The sequence below is a fragment of the Xenopus tropicalis genome, chromosome 6 (assembly GCF_000004195.4).
Source record: "Xenopus tropicalis strain Nigerian chromosome 6, UCB_Xtro_10.0, whole genome shotgun sequence".
Lineage (NCBI taxonomy): Eukaryota > Metazoa > Chordata > Amphibia > Anura > Pipidae > Xenopus > Xenopus tropicalis.
This window is the reverse complement of record NC_030682.2, coordinates 108,318,612-108,334,913: the sequence shown is the minus strand read 5'-3', so window position 1 is coordinate 108,334,913 and position 16,302 is coordinate 108,318,612. Positions and strand designations below refer to the sequence as shown.

Genomic DNA, 16,302 nt, shown 5'->3' with positions numbered 1-16,302 from the left:
GTCAATCACTGGTTAGGCCCCCATGCACTTTGCGTAAGTGACCGAGAAACTGGCATGCAAAATAGGACCATGCACCTTATGTTACTTAAAGGCAACAAATACTGCACAGTTATGGGCATGGGAGTTAGGTTGGGGCTTAAACATGGACCACTTTCAGTGCTCCCAGGAGCCACAAACAAAAACTTTGTGCGGTTATACTCATCTGGCTGCATGTAATGGACCATGTTGCCTGGCTGTACCTTATAGACCAACATTTAGCCAATGGGTACAAGGGCTCTTCCTTTTGCTGAAACCTACTTGCAGGAGAACCAAAATTACGGGAATTACAAACCACTGAGGCATAGGACACAGTAATGAGAACCCCAAAAAGAAAAGGAAATGAAGAGAATAAGTACTTATGTAGAATAAATAGAACAATATCAAAATAAAAAATTAATGCAAACATCTGTAAGTAACGGTTCAAACAAAGCAATTAAATGATAATGTTTAATTAAGTCTACGAGGTACAACAGTATCAAGTTTGTAAATCCAACGAGTTTCTATCTGTGCCAACTCCCTATTAACCGCTTCTTGGCAGGGTTGGTTGAAAATCAATAACCATACGTTTAAAAGTTGGCAGAAAAGTGTCTGGCAACTGGTTGCACTGCTGTTCATTACTCCAGAGCATTACAAATAATGGACTGGAGATTCCCAATATGGTCTCTTAGGATGTTTATTGTCTTGCCCACATAATAGAGGCCACAGGGGTACACAATGATATATACGACATAAGAAAACGTACATGTAAGTCTTTGTAGAATCTCATACATTTTTCCTGTCACGCCAATAGCCTATCATGGGTTTTCAAGCCTGGTGTAGAGATAAAGTCTCGTGCATATTGATCATGGCCCAATTTTCTTTTTTCTGTATATATAAAAAAAATCTAAAATAAATTGCATCTTTTCATGTAGTGAAATATTCTTATATATGAAAGCTACTTGAACTACAGCTGTAGCTCTCTTCATTATACTAGACATGGAAACTAAACTAATCAAAGGTGTCTGTGATTCTCTAGGGATACTCTGACAGCACAGTTGGATCTGGCAGAAACTAAAGCTGAATCAGAACAGCTTGCCAGGACCCTCTTGGAAGAACAGTATTTTGAAGTCAACCAAGAGAATAAAAAACTGTCTGCAAGAAGTTGGCAAGATAATACAGAGAAGGACCATACCATTCGCAAGGTAAAAAACTGGTTGTGACAACTTTTTTTTTTTTTCATCCACTGTATGAAATTAAAAATGCAAGATAATTAAAAAAAATAAATAAATACAATGCAGGTAATATCCTCAGTTGCCGTTGAGTGGAATACATGCTCATAGGGAATGTAACACATCAATATTAATGCCTGTGTTACACCAGGAGATTAGTAGGTGCTACTTGAAGCTGTCTGAAATGAATACTGGACTATTTGTCCCACAGAAGAATCTGAAATGAATGATTCTATACAGCCCTTAATAACAGCAACTAATTTGCTAATTATGTGACTTTAGCCTTAAAAATGCAATTATTGTGAATCTGTCAGTATCGGAAATTAGCAATTTATAGTAATAAGTCTAATTCCTGATATGAATAAATGCAAGGCATTGGACTTTTAATAATGAATTTTGACAATCCCCCTTATAAATTTTAGAACCTCACTATACCTGCACTGGCCAACTCAATTTTTCATGTTTGCTAAATGATATCCGTTTAACAGATATTAGCTAGGAAATATGATTATTTTGCCCTCATATGTAGCATTAGTGTGCCAGATCAGTTGAAGGCAGAACTGGATTATCCCTTTATTTGTCTTTAATATTAGGTTTACATGTGTTTGCTAATTTGTGCTTTTGATCTAATATATTATAAAAAAAAAAAATAACCTATTCTCTTATGTTTATTTCAGTTGGAAGAAACAAATAGCACCTTAACCAAAGATGTTCAGACTCTAACAAAAGCAAATGAAGAGCTCAGTGAAAAAGCTAGAAAGCTTGAACAAGGTATCATACTAACAGTGACAGGATTTGTTCTTCTTGCTGATTGGGAGATGCTGTATATGTGTTGTTCTAAGATGTGTTTTTATATTTAGCTTAAATTTCCTAAGCAAAAATATTGTATTAAAAAAAAAAAAAACTCTGCTCTTTCATTACTGAATTTGTTTTCTGTTCACACATGGGCCATTTTTATAGCAACTTTCTGCACGTGTATGATGATTGAGTAGATGTGATATGAATAAAATACAAACCTTAAAGCAAAATTCCCTTTTCTATTTATCCAACAGAATATAAGGAGAAAGAAGAGGAAATTTATAACTTAAGGAATTCATATGAAAAGGCTATTAACACTGAAAAAACACTGAAAACACAGGTAACCACTGATTATTTGCATGTTAACCCTTTTTCTGTCAGTCATAGGTACTACATCATGGGCAGGGGATCCTGCCAACACTGTTGTTCCTACATTTTCAGATTTAAGGTAACACTGTGGCAAACACTTTGCTTAGCAACATGCTTTTTCTGTCCCTCTATATTATACTTAAACCTTCCAGATTGCTGGGAGTGAGGACCATAAAGATAAATGTTATAGGAATGAAAAGGAGATAGGAAAGTAGAGAAACAAAGAAGAGGAGGGGAACGGTACGGACAATGGAGGGAGGAAGAGGACCAGGGGCCGACGACTATAGGGCCTCCTTAGTCGTCGGCCCCAAGGTGCTAGGGTGCATTTGGAGAATGATACAGGAGAGACAGTACTACAGCAGCTTCATCTCATGTAAACATGCATTTACAGAGGAGAAAAGTTCTGTGCTTATAAGAAGCTCTTTCTAATGCTTTATAGCCTATGTAAGAGTAGATAAATAAATCTTGAATCCCTTCTCTATTTTTTTTATATCAATATATTAATAACTTAAATTTTTAAATTTGTTTTCCTTTTGAACCTATTTCAGGCTGTGAACAAACTTGCTGAAATTATGAATCGGAAGGACTTCAAACTGGATAGAAAGAAAGCTAACACACAAGACTTGAGGAAGAAAGAAAAAGAAAACCGAAAGCTTCAACTTGATCTTAACCAAGAGAAAGAGAAGTATAACCAGATGGTTGCAAAGTACCAGAAAGAGCTGGATGAGACTCTGATGGTAAGAATTTGCATGCACTAAGTACAACTATGAGATTCAAATTACAGGGTGGTTTAGATTTTTTATTTTTAAGTTTTTCTTTATTGGTTTTTACATTTTATACACATAAACATACTAGATCAGACAATAAGAAGAGTTAGAGAGAGCATAGGGTTAGAAGTAGAGTGATAGAGTGAGGAGAAAAAAAAGATGGGCTATGCCTATAAGATCACTTATTGAACATATGTAAATAACCACTTTATCACATTCATAGAGTAGATCTAAAGATGTTTTGGTGTAATGGGGGCAATAAGAGGATAGGTGCCTCTCGGATATCCATTTTTTTTGCAGACAGTATTGTCATTTTTGATTGACTTTCCTGACGAATATGGGAGTTAAGCTCTGGGAAACTGCTCTGTCTTACATAAGTGGATTGCTGCACTGCAAAAACATGTAAGCTGCAGCTTGTTTCCAACACAGTTCCATGAGCAGAATACCAGAATCACTGTGTTCTTATAGGGAATTTTATCTACAATTTGAACATCCTCTTTAAAATGCTACCTTTTTACCTGTAGGTTCAGATTCCTTTGAACTTACCAGGTACAAGGTATTTAAACTGTTAGCTCTGGAGTTTTAACATTCAATTCTTATTATAATAGCACTGTATAGGGATATTATTAGAATGTCATATTGCTATTTTACATGTTGCTTATAATATGTTGTCTTTTGTTATAGAAGCATTTTTATTTGGCATAGTTCTAATCTTAAAGCCCAGAGTACTTTTGTATTGCTCTGAATTAGTTAAGCTAGGGTTGCCCAGTAGAGGTAACTACATTACCACTGTGAGGATGAATAGAGAAGAATAATCTAGAATTTCTGTTAATATCATAAGGATGCTTACTGCACTGCCAAGTTTCTTCAAGATTTTGCATTTTTATTTGTCAAGAAAAGGCAGTAAAACTTGATGTTGTTTGGTTTGTAGCAATTGACTGAAGAAAGTAATTACAAAAATGAGCTTCAGATGCAGTTGGACAGCAAAGAAAGTGATATTGAGCAGTTGCGCGCCAGGCTGGCAGACCTACAGCTACGTATGGACTCAACCAGCGTTGCTAGCCTACAACCAGATGATACTGATGGCATAATAGGTGGTGAGTACAGCTTTGTTGGTATGAGTGATCTCCTAGCAATTTTCTGATTCAGTCATATCTTTGGAATCTGTTATAAATAAGTTAGCCTTAGATTACAGCTAAACCTAAAAAATTTGGCAGGCAGTCATCCCCTCCTACAAACAACTTTCACCGATCAACACATCCTCCACATAGCAATAGTTACCAATCAAGAACAATAAGAAATTGTTCTCCTTCTTCCCCTTACACACATTCTTTATTTTGATCACAGTAATTATGTTGTCACCCACATAACACTTTCTATTTTTTTCCTTCCACACCTCAAAACTGCACTCACTCTCCACTCTGGCCCACTTCTTCACTGAACTGCTCTTGGTGTACACTCTCTTCAACATCACCTCTTTAAATTCCCTTTTACCAGCTTAATGCTAGATTCTCCATAAGCCATTGTTGTTAAATATTTCGAGGTGAGTTTTTTAATTAATAGCACATACAGCACAGACAGAGTGTGACAATAGTGACTGGCTGAAAGTGCTGTGCTGGGCCTTTTACAAAGAAATCCTGTTATGTAGTCCTGGTATAGGACTTTATAAATAATATATGAAGCTGGTTTTACTTTGGGCTAAAAATTTATACTATCTGTAAAAATGGCCCCTTTATTGGAGTTCCCTATAGATCCTCTCAGGTCCTTGACCATGTTTCAAATGAGGGGTGGGCGTGTCCTAACTGTCCCTGCCAGAAGCACAGTAGCAGTGGGATAGCCAATCACAGCCCTGCAGTCACACAAGCAAAGACAGGTGTCAGATCCCTGTCATGTCAGCCTAGCTGCTGATTGGCTCATATCTTAGTGTTGTGCGCTGAGTGCCACCTGGCTCTCCCCTGCACAACCTGAGAAAGGAGGCAGCAGGAAGTGGAACAGATGGGCAGGACTAGTGAGGTTTTGGGGGAATTTCTCAATAAATCATCCTGCCCAAAACACTACTTTATTTTGGACACAGTCCTTCTGTATTTATAGGATTATAATACACTGGTACATTTTTAATTTTTACATATGTCGCGTTTAAAACTGACCCTATGGGAAATAGCTTCCTGTAATTTGGAGCTTTAAAGGATCCCACACCTTATATTATTGTAAAAACCAGTCCCTTGCCTTAAGCCTGAAAATGGTAAACTCGTGCATGGTAGAGAAGTGTTACAGGCCAATAATTTCTTGGATTATTATTATTATTGATTATTATTTAAAATGTAATGAGTATTTTTAGATTGTATAGGACTTTATTTTGGATTGTGTTCACATTATATTACTGTCACCATAGAAGCTTTACTTTCCCTTTTCTAAATGTATTTTAACACTGCCGTAGGAATGTTTAGAATATAAGTTACACTTGTGTCCTGTTATGTAATAAATCACAGGAATGCGAGAGCTCTTATATACCATATTTGTGTGGGTATGTTTACATCTAGTGATATGAATTTTGGCTAAAATAAATTCAAATTGAGCAAATGTGTATTTATATTATACATGTTTATTACATTTAGCTGCCCTTGTGTTTTACTGTATGGGCACACTTGCTTAGGGTTGAAAGAATTGCCTGAAAACACTTGAACTGTTGTTCAAAAGCTAGTGTGGCTATATAAATTGGCAGCAAAACCAGCAAACCTACACTGGTGATAGATAAGTAGATGACTGTTAGCACTCAGCACTTGCAAAGGCAGGTCAGCTGTGCCAAAGAAGGATGGCTGCCAGTTAGAGCCAACTCTGTAGCCTGGCTTTCTCATGGAGAAACTTATATAATAAGCATGCATATAATACATTACAAAGATTCTAAGCAGAACGTTAGTTTTTAATACAATATATTATAATAATACATTTAGTTGATATGGTAAATAAAAGATAATAGTATGTAAATAGACACATTTTTTGGCAGAACTATATTCTTCATTCAGATTTTTTTCTTCAATTTAACAGTGAAACTTGTACTGTAATTAATCATAACTGTCCTAACAACATACACCATTTAATGAGTATAAGAATCGTAATATATGGATCTGTTGATTACAAAAAGTTTTATCATTCTTAAACTTGTGATTGAAAGTGCCTGTTAAACATACCCTATCATTATATAGCTCTAGGAAAGTTGCCTACATGTTGTGCTCTTTTTATATTATATTTTTATAGACTTTGGGCCCGATTCACTAAAGTCCGAAATAAGGAGTGCCATTTATAGCATGCGTTAAAAATCTTATCACTTCTTATTTTTCGCTCGATTCACTAAAAGGACACTTGTCATAATTAAGAAGCGATGTTCTTGGCGTTATTTATCTTGCGACGACATATTTTCAAGCAATATATTACGCAGCGCACAACATATTACGCAGTACGTTGTTTGAAAATATGTCGTCGCAAGATAAATAACGCCAAGAACATCGCTTCTTAATTATGACAAGTGTCCTTTTAGTGAATCGAGCGAAAAATAAGAAGTGATAAGATTTTTAACGCATGCTATAAATAGCACTCCTTATTTTGGACTTTAGTGAATCGGGCCCTTTGTGTTTCTCTAAGCTTTGTCTTACTTCTGGGTTTCTGTTGCTATATAGGGTTCAGAGATTCAGAAAGGAATTTCTTGTGACTGCAGTTTATCTAACAAATTAGCTTTTTGTTTTTTGTTGCTAGTATTTCTTTTCAAGAAACAGTAAGTAAATACTGTCTGTAAGACTTATTTTGGGGGAAGGGTTGTGAGAGCTATAACAAAGCAGGCAAAATAACTGATGTTTTTCTACCACCAACTATGATGTAAATTTAATCATATAAATATTTTACTCAAAGGCCGGTCTGTTAGGTTTTTATTTTGTAATAATACTTAAATGGTATTTTTGACTGTTACAAACTGACTGAAAAGGATGTTTACATTAGTATTTTAATGTTTTACACAGTATATCACCCTTTTAGTGTCTAATAGAGTGGCCTGATTGATAATGGAAAGGGGCGAGGGAAAGACATATAGGATGTATTATCTGAAATATGAGAATAACATTTCACATATTTTTCTTTTCAAAGACAATATTGAATTTATGACTGGTTATCTTTTTCTCTAAAGAAAGTGATAAAAATGCAGTGAACAGTTTTTAGTAGGTTTAAGGAATGGTGCTTCAGATTATCTCAAAGTCTTATCCATAAAAGCCTTGTCTCCAAGAATTTTGGCTAATAGATCCTATACCACCAACAAAACAGCAGGCACTCATGATTCCCATGGTATTCATAAATGCCTCCTGTTTTGTCTGTGGTATGATCCTTCTGTTGCTGTAGGTCTGGGGCACGTGCAACTGGACCCCTCATGTACTGTGGTTAGATATACTTAAATATTTCAGTAATAGATCCCATACCAGTATTAAAATAATGCTTCTTTAACACTGTCCCCATCAGGGTGAACCCGTATAGTAAGTAACTATAGGTTTCTATACTAGCTAAATGGGAAGTCTTCAAAGCTTTGATTGCTAAACAAACTGCTAAAGTTCCAGCTCTTCCAGAAAAAGTAACCTAGAAGTAAAAGGAAAGAAGAGTTTTACAGAAGAACTTTAAACATACTATATAGAAATTAGAGAAGAGCGTAACTTGGAGGCAACTTCCCAAGAGTTCAATGCAATATATTTGGAGGTGTCAGTGTCTCTTAATGTTGCTAGCTCTTGGAATTGGCAATCCTACTATCCCAAAATATTCTTTTTTTGGCTAGCAATCAGTGTTCTTACTGGATCTTCATTTCGTAGGTGTGTTCTTGTGTGTTATTGCAGTGCTTCTTATTCATACTAGGAATTGACTCATTAGTAATCTGGTTCTATATGAAGTCTGAATACATCTAGTTCTGCAGCAACCTTCAAATGATCTGCATTTCTGATTCGCTCTAAATAAAATGTTTGTCTTTTATTCTCCGTCTAGTCGAGTCTTCCTGCATTCCTTATTTATTTCTCTCCTATTATTGTCCTCTGTGAGTAAATGGAACACACATTTCCTGCCTGTTATATGTTGACCAGTTTTCATTAGCTTGTTGCATCTCTGCTTTTGTTACTTCATTTGAAATGATTTTCATTTGTATTCAATGTCAACTTATTTTTTTTTTCTTGGCTTGTTTTTAAAATAGACATGTTCAATTTGCATCATTCTGAGCAACGTTTTGTATACAGGCATGAAGTGCTGAGAATCAACCTTTTTCTCTGGTTTATTCTCTGCTATGCATTTTCATTGTGCATGGTTTTTCTTATTGCTTTATTTTGCACTTGTTGGATGGAAATATAGAACATTCAGTATAATATCTTTTTCCATTCAGAATCAAGAATTGAAGGCTGGCTCTCTATACCAAACCGAGGAAACATTAAAAGATATGGATGGAAGAAGCAGGTAATTGCTTATTTATAAAAAGGAGAATAGAAAATTCCACCAGAACTTCAAGCCGTCTTCATGACTGCTACTATGGTTTCTCATACAGTAATGTTTTTAACCCTTGGGAGTACAAATGCCAATACAGCTTTGGTAGTGTTATTTGTAATGTTATTTGTAATGTTATGTGCGTTAAAAAATTATTTTACTACTATTGCATGGCCAGTAAAGTATCTTACTTTCTTCTTGTTTTAGTATGTTGTGGTGAGCAGTAAAAAGATTCTGTTTTACAATGATGAACAGAATAAGGAACAATCAAGCCCATCCATGGTGCTTGACATAGAGTAAGTATTGATGGCAACACTTAACTGTCATCAGAATGAATACAGTTATTTATTTGCTGTACAACTATTCATTCTTGCCAGGCTTAGTCCAGAGGAGAAGTATATTTCAATATATATTAGAAGATTATATTTCCCTTTTAAATGTTGAAATAAGATAGTCAAAAGGGAACAAAGACAGGGCAATAAAAAAGAAGTGGAAAAACCAGAGGAAGAAACTAGAGGCAGATGTATGTGGGTTAAAAGGATAGGAGAGATATGGGGGACAACGCTAGAATGGGTTTTTAAATAATGGGAAGAGCAGATGGAACGTTCAGGTTTGTGATGTGGAATGATGACTTTAAAACAAGAGGAGAAATGGCCCTGGGGGCAGCAGTAAAACAAAATGAGAAAATAAAGAGAGGAGGAAGTAAAAACTGAAATAAAGAGAAAAGGGTAGAAACAATGAAATGGGGACAGATGGAGAGAAAGGCAGGCATAGGAGTACAGGTTAATAAAATAAAAACAAAACAGAAAAATAGCAGAAGAGTGAAAAACAGACCAGAATTAACAGAAGTATGGAACTTGTATGTATGGGTACTGCCATGCCAATCAACATACATATGTAGGGACAGAAGGCAGGCACCGCCCATGTTCATGTGCCAGAAAAATAAACATTCGGCGACCACAATTTTGAGCAATAGGCAGGGTCATTACAGTTACCATTATTGTCTATAGGAGGGTATTTTCCAGTATTATGCTGCCTGCCTTTCAGATACAAATCATGCAGTGGCACTCAAGTCAGTGTCAGTTTGAAATAAACCATAAATGTAACTCGTAGAATCCCCTTCTACAACATTTGTTGCAAAGTTTTGATTTGGTTTATGCACATTGGCAATTATATTTTTGCTGTACTTTGTTTGTTCAGTTTACTGCAGTCTGATGCAGAAAATATGCAAATATATTTACAAACACAAAATATATATTTTTTATCATTCAATAGTATGTTGCATAAATGATCCTAACAAATAATTCACAAAAACTGTGTCTGTTGCAGTAAGCTTTTCCATGTCCGTGCTGTTACACAAGGGGATGTTTACAGAGCCAATACAGAAGAGATACCTAGGATATTTCAGGTAACCTGCAGCCATCACCTTGTAATGTGACTAACAGTACTTTGTTTCCTTTTCATAGTAATTTTAATCATTAAGTATCATACAGTATTTTACATACTTTAGAATAAGGTAATTTATACCTGTTAAAAAGGTATATTTATATAGGGCCAATAATGCTGAAAACCCTTGATTTGTATATATTACTTCTGTAGCATGTTCAAAAAAATAAAAATGTGCAGTTCTAAATTTTTATACACCGTGTGACTGGAGAGCTATGTAGATATCTGACTCCTATTTTATCATCTTAACCTCTGTATTCTTAATAGGTGTTATATATATATATATATATATATATATATAGTAGGGTGCTTTTGGAATTAATGGGGGGAGGGGGCGCAGAGGATTAATTAAGGTTTTTATTAAGTTTAAACATTGTTTTGTTTTTTATTCTACCAGATACTGTATGCCAATGAGGGGGAATGTAGGAAAGATGTGGAACTGGAGCCAGTTCAACAAACAGAGAAGACAAATTTCCTCAATCACAAAGGCCATGAGTTTATTCCAACACTTTACCACTTTCCAGCAAATTGTGAGGCCTGTGCCAAACCCTTGTGGCATGTTTTTAAGCCCCCTCCAGCACTTGAATGCCGAAGATGCCATGTCAAATGTCATAAAGATCACTTGGATAAAAAGGAGGAATTGATCTCCCCCTGCAAAGGTATGCCATGGGAATGACATCTACTAAAGCACTACTATAGCAACAGTTAATTTCTTATTTCACTACTATTGTGCCTGCTCCTGTATTTATTACATTACACATCTAGAATGTGCAGTTTTGGGAAAATCGGGCATTTTGACAGCAATGTATTGTGAAGTTACAAGATAGTGCCTTGTATTAATGTACTTTTAGTATCTAAGTGACAACTCATACTTTTAACAGGATTCTGTTATAATTTTCATGGTATACTTTTTATGTCTAAATGACACAGTTTACATAGCTAATAATTTACTCTACCATTTGAAATCTTATTCTTGAACCAACAAATGTATTTTGTTTAATTTGTAATATTGGTGAGTAGGCAGTTATCTCAGTGCATTGTGCCTGAGTCTGAGCTTTCAGAAGGAGCCATGCAAATCCATGTGAATAATAAAGGTCTCTCTTTCTAATATATAGTGAGCTATGATGTAACTTCTGCAAGAGATATGCTTTTGCTGGCATGCACTCAGGAAGAACAGACAAAATGGGTGTCCCATCTAGTAAAGAAAATCCCCAAAACCCCTCCCCCAACATTAGTTCGTGGAAATCAGAGAACAATGTCTACTAGATCATCAACAAACCAGTCCTTTCGAAAGCCTGCAAAAACTTCATCTGGAAAAGCCAGGTATGCTTTGTGTGCTTTCATCATTCTGTGTAAAAGATTCCTAGGAACTACCATGTCACTACCATAACAAATATTTTAATGGACTTTGAATAAAATCTAATTAAAGCTGTCTAAGTTAGAGATGCAATTTGGCTAGGAGACTTAATTCGTTCTTTTCATCACTCAGGCTTTATCGGGCCTCTTTATTTTTTATATTCAAATGAAATATTTCCTGAACTAGAAAAAGGTGTTTTGGCCCCAGGAGTCCTTGTTTTCAATTAGGGGAGACTAATCAATATCCAGTGCATTCTGACCAAACAAATGCCTGCATTTTGTTATGATGCAACAATTTTTGACATTTTACATCGTACCCAAGTGATATCTAAATAGTAAGTTTGAATTATACCAGTGGGTGAGGGCAGCACTGGGTCATAGATGCAGTCCTTTTACAACAGTCATTTGACCACTGGCTTTGGGGCAAAATGGTTGGATTTGGCCCATTACCTGGGTGGCACATTGGACAAAGATGTGCTCTCTGACAACTTTTCCAGACAAGAAAATATCTAGTATATGGATAGCAATAGGAATTGTGGCTAATCACAACAAGTTTTGCAGATAAGAGTATATATTCCCAGTAACTCACTCACAGAAGATTATATAGTTTTAATTATACAGCCCAGAGTCACAATTTAATTAGTTTAGTGTTTGACCAATTCTTTCAAGAAGGGTTTAGCATTTCCACAAACCTTAGTCTATAACTTTGTTTTCTATATATGAAAAGGGAGAGAGAGAGTAAATAAAGGTATGTGAATATGTCTGCAATTGTATGCCCATTTTCTCCTGCAAAATAAAGACTAACCATTTCCACTTTGTTCTCAGCTAATAGTGCTTCCCCAACATGTGGTGCCTTGGCTGCTTCTTCGTAAGAGTGGTGCAAAGAGACTGAAATTCACAGAGATCACAGGCTTCAGGGCTAAAATGCAGTTCTACTTCCCCTTGCTTTGGCACAAAGAATGCTGTGAGGGTCTTTTATTGCGGGTTTGCCTAAAGGTAGATTTAGATGAGTTATTACTATGTAATGCAATTAAAACAAGGCTTAGCTACATATATATATATATATTCATATATATATTTATTATATTAAAATCACTATCAATCAGAAGTTGGTTTGGATAATCTACAGAAGCCTGTCTGTGATGATGGAATGCAGTTTTGCATAAACACACAATGGAGAGTATTTAACATAACTAAGCTGCAATGTATGTCACGGGCCAAGCACACAGAGCAGTACCTCAAGATGAGAAGAACAGAGATTTCTTCATAGTTTCTTGGTGTTTTTTTTTAAAGACTTTACCTTTCTTTTGGAAGAAGCTAAGTGACCCTTGAACTTTGAACTATATGTAGTGCCTTTGCTGTTCAGTACAGTCTTCGCTGGTCAGTACAGTCTTATTGCAGAGCAACATAGAGGGGGTGAGATACAAGCTCCTCTCAGGATCTGCAGTTGGTCATCATGGTGAAAGGTCAAGACTTTGTTTTTTTGTTTTTTTTTAACTATGCATTTTATTTTTTGCCAAGCCATATTGATTTGAGTTTTATACATAGAGGCATTAGAAACTAACAGTAAAAGACCATTTTATGAGTGTTTTGGGTACATCATTTTGTTTATTTTGTAATGTATTGCCTTACAGGTTTTTAATGATAAAAAACATTAAGTTAACAAACGTAAACAAAAAGTATGCACTGTATGAAATTGTAAATTATTGTTAGAACACTTTTATTGGGTATCCCCTGCCCTTCTTATTCTGTGCCTTCATTCAGATTCGTTCTTTTACTGCCATGCTTTTAGCAGCAGAAGACATTGTTTTCTGCAAATTATTCTTCCCTCCAGGCAAGTTTTATTGGTCGAAATGTATTGCATTCCAATAGAAAAAGGGATATACTAGGCTAAAAGAATTGTACAGAGAAAAATGTGTTAGGTGGTGTGTCTTGAGAAAATGCACAGCAAATAATCCTCCTGAATGGATGTGAAATATATTTAAATGTCATTTATGCCATGTATGCGCTTTTTTCCCTCACCAACAATTGAAAGACATATCATGCGATTATGTACAATCGCTGATTAAAACTACCTGCTATTTTTTTTTGTTTCTTATATATATATAATAGAAATCTGCAAGGCTTACAAGTTATTCCAGCAGACGTTTGGCATTTTTATGAACACTTCATAATATAGTGAATCATAAAATCTTTTGCTAATAAGCAGAGACCACTGATTCTGTATATTTATGTGTGTGTGTGTGTGTATATTGTTTGTGTCTCATATATATATATATATATATATATATATATATATATATATATATATATATATATATATAGACACTACCATGAAATATAAGGATATTAGAAATTGCCAAGGAATTCAGTGACCATGGGTTTTATTATCCTTCTATTTTTTGCAAAGGTAGTAATATTTATTTTAATACACAAGTATTAAATATGATTTAAGTGATTGGGTGTTTTAATCCCATTTTTGTCTCCTGTTATGTATGTGTTTAGTTTTTGTTTTGTTTTTTTGTCAGCTTTGTTTTTGCTATGCTGCCAGAGCAGTGTCAGCTGACAGTGTTTAAAGGGGAACTATTGTGACAATGAAAATGTAATTTTAAGCTTCATCTTATGCAAATAAGGTTAAAGATATGTACTATTCCCCTCTCAGGAATCTGTAAATGTAGAGACAAGATTACCAAGGGGGGTATAATTAAGAGTAACTTTCCACAAACAGTACATGATTTTTAACTTGATAAAAATTTAATTTTTAGAAAGTTTATATACCATAAGCTGAAACTTATTTTAAATTTCTATAAGAATTCCCTTGATTAGTTAGAGAAATGTTAAAATAAGCCTTTTAAATGTTTCTACAGATGGAAAATTTATTTTGTAGATTTTTTTTTAAATGGGATTTTATATACGTGTGTATTTTTCTATACATGTATGTATGTGTGCATATATATATATATATATGTGTGTGTGTAAATGTATATGTGTATATATATATATATATATATATATATGTGTGTGTGTATATACACACACACACATACATGCACACACAAATATATACATGTTTATACACATAATGTGTGTATACACACACACACTCACATATACATAAATAGGCCAGCCATGTTTTCCCTTTTGTTTATTTTTTATTTTATTTTTTACCAAATACCTCTTGAGTAATTTATACTGGCTTTGCAGTTTGTGTAATAATTAAAATTAGACAAAGAGCACTGGAAAACTGGTTTCGTCTGAAGGCAATATGCATGTTTCAAGTGGTATTGAAATACGCACTGATGGATATGTAATAATAAACATATCTGTTATTAATATGCTAATGACTGTGTTATCATTTGAAATGAAATAAAGCCTATTTATGGAACCACTGTTTCCAAATAAAGTACACTGTTTGAATTACTTGTAAATGTAGAATTACTGCTTTGTTGTCTTTTTGCATTATGATAAAAGTTGTTGTGTTTTATGATGTGTCCTACACAACGGCTTCCTATACATGCACATTATTATGCTGTCTGCTGAGATTACCACCTTAGGCCACTCACACTGCCTATGGGTTACACTAGAAAGGTCTTGCTACAGCACAACATACTGTATATGTATGTTCTTTGTCCAAAAGGTGCTCTCTAAACTACAAACTTCATCATATGAATAATAAATGTAATGTAAGAACTTCTATTTTACATAAAGAGTAATGAAATCATGTTGGCCTTGTGAGTGCGTTCACTTGCAGTCAAGAACAGGTTAAAGGCCAGTAAGTATAATGATATCAAATAAATGCATAGCTTTACTCGGCTGTATAACAATGTATTGGAGGGTTTTTTAGGCTGTGCAGTTAACGTTAACTAAACCAAATGTTACAAGACTATGAGGCAGATTTATCAACATTCTTATTTTATTGGTTTTGGAGGTTTTTGAAACTGCGAATAAACTCATTTCCACTAACAAAAACACACATTTCTTAAAAGATCCCAATTGAAAAAGCACAAACATATTAAAATGCAAAACAAAAGAATATAAAAAAACTCTAAAACCACAAATTAGAATTGTTACAATTTGCCTAGGGTAGTGCTGTTCAACTTCTGTGGTACTGAGGGCCAGAATTTATCTAGCCTACACAGTGGAGGGCCAATAAATGAAGCCAGTTTAAACCAATTCCCTTTTTTAAACCACACCCATGTTATCACAAGAGCTTTTAAGACCATACCCACATTAATGGTGGTAGAGCAGAAAAACCCAAACAGTTGGTGTAGGGATATCGCCCATCATTCATATGTGAAAGAATTATATAATATCATATTGAGACACACCCTTAAATGCATATGCCTCCTCCTCCCCTGTGGATAGCACAGCAACCCCCAGCATATAATTAAACATCTTCAAGACCACATAATGACTATTTCCAAATGCTAAAAAACGCCTGCCGAGTTCACCTCCAACAGGCAGGCAAAGTACTGCCTGTGTGTGCCATACGCTGCCTATGCTACCCTAACTATGTGTACCATGTTCTGCCTACCCTATGCTGCCAGAAGATACAGTGATACAATTCTAGCACTGTCTGAGGTGTGAACAATATGGGGGCTAACAGTCTAATGCAGGGGTGAACAAGGCAGGGACTAAAAGGTGTGAACAGTACAGGAATTATATGTTTAAACAATACAGGGGATTACATCCTGAATCTGAGGTGTGAACAATGCAGGGGGCCAGTTAATCTCAGTACTGATACCATTTAAAAGGTAAGAAGTAACAGCACCCAGGCAGGGGGGGGGAGGGCATGGATGGCCAGTTGGACATCATTGGCCTAA

At 35.1% G+C, this 16,302-nt stretch overlaps 1 protein-coding gene across 1 annotated transcript in view; it reads left to right on the top strand.

Moving 5' to 3' along the window:
* Positions 1 to 14,907, top strand: part of rock1 (Rho-associated, coiled-coil containing protein kinase 1) — a 77,910-nt gene extending 63,003 nt beyond the window's left edge. Inside the window, exons 23-33 of the mRNA XM_002934134.5 lie at positions 1,055 to 1,220; positions 1,925 to 2,018; positions 2,300 to 2,385; positions 2,963 to 3,151; positions 4,113 to 4,278; positions 8,580 to 8,650; positions 8,885 to 8,973; positions 10,007 to 10,085; positions 10,521 to 10,782; positions 11,239 to 11,446; positions 12,305 to 14,907. Coding sequence (XP_002934180.3) covers positions 1,055 to 1,220; positions 1,925 to 2,018; positions 2,300 to 2,385; positions 2,963 to 3,151; positions 4,113 to 4,278; positions 8,580 to 8,650; positions 8,885 to 8,973; positions 10,007 to 10,085; positions 10,521 to 10,782; positions 11,239 to 11,446; positions 12,305 to 12,308 — 1,414 coding nt within the window. The 3' untranslated portion in view covers positions 12,309 to 14,907. The remainder of the gene's footprint in view (positions 1 to 1,054; positions 1,221 to 1,924; positions 2,019 to 2,299; positions 2,386 to 2,962; positions 3,152 to 4,112; positions 4,279 to 8,579; positions 8,651 to 8,884; positions 8,974 to 10,006; positions 10,086 to 10,520; positions 10,783 to 11,238; positions 11,447 to 12,304) is intronic.
* Positions 14,908 to 16,302: the final 1,395 nt, after the last annotated feature.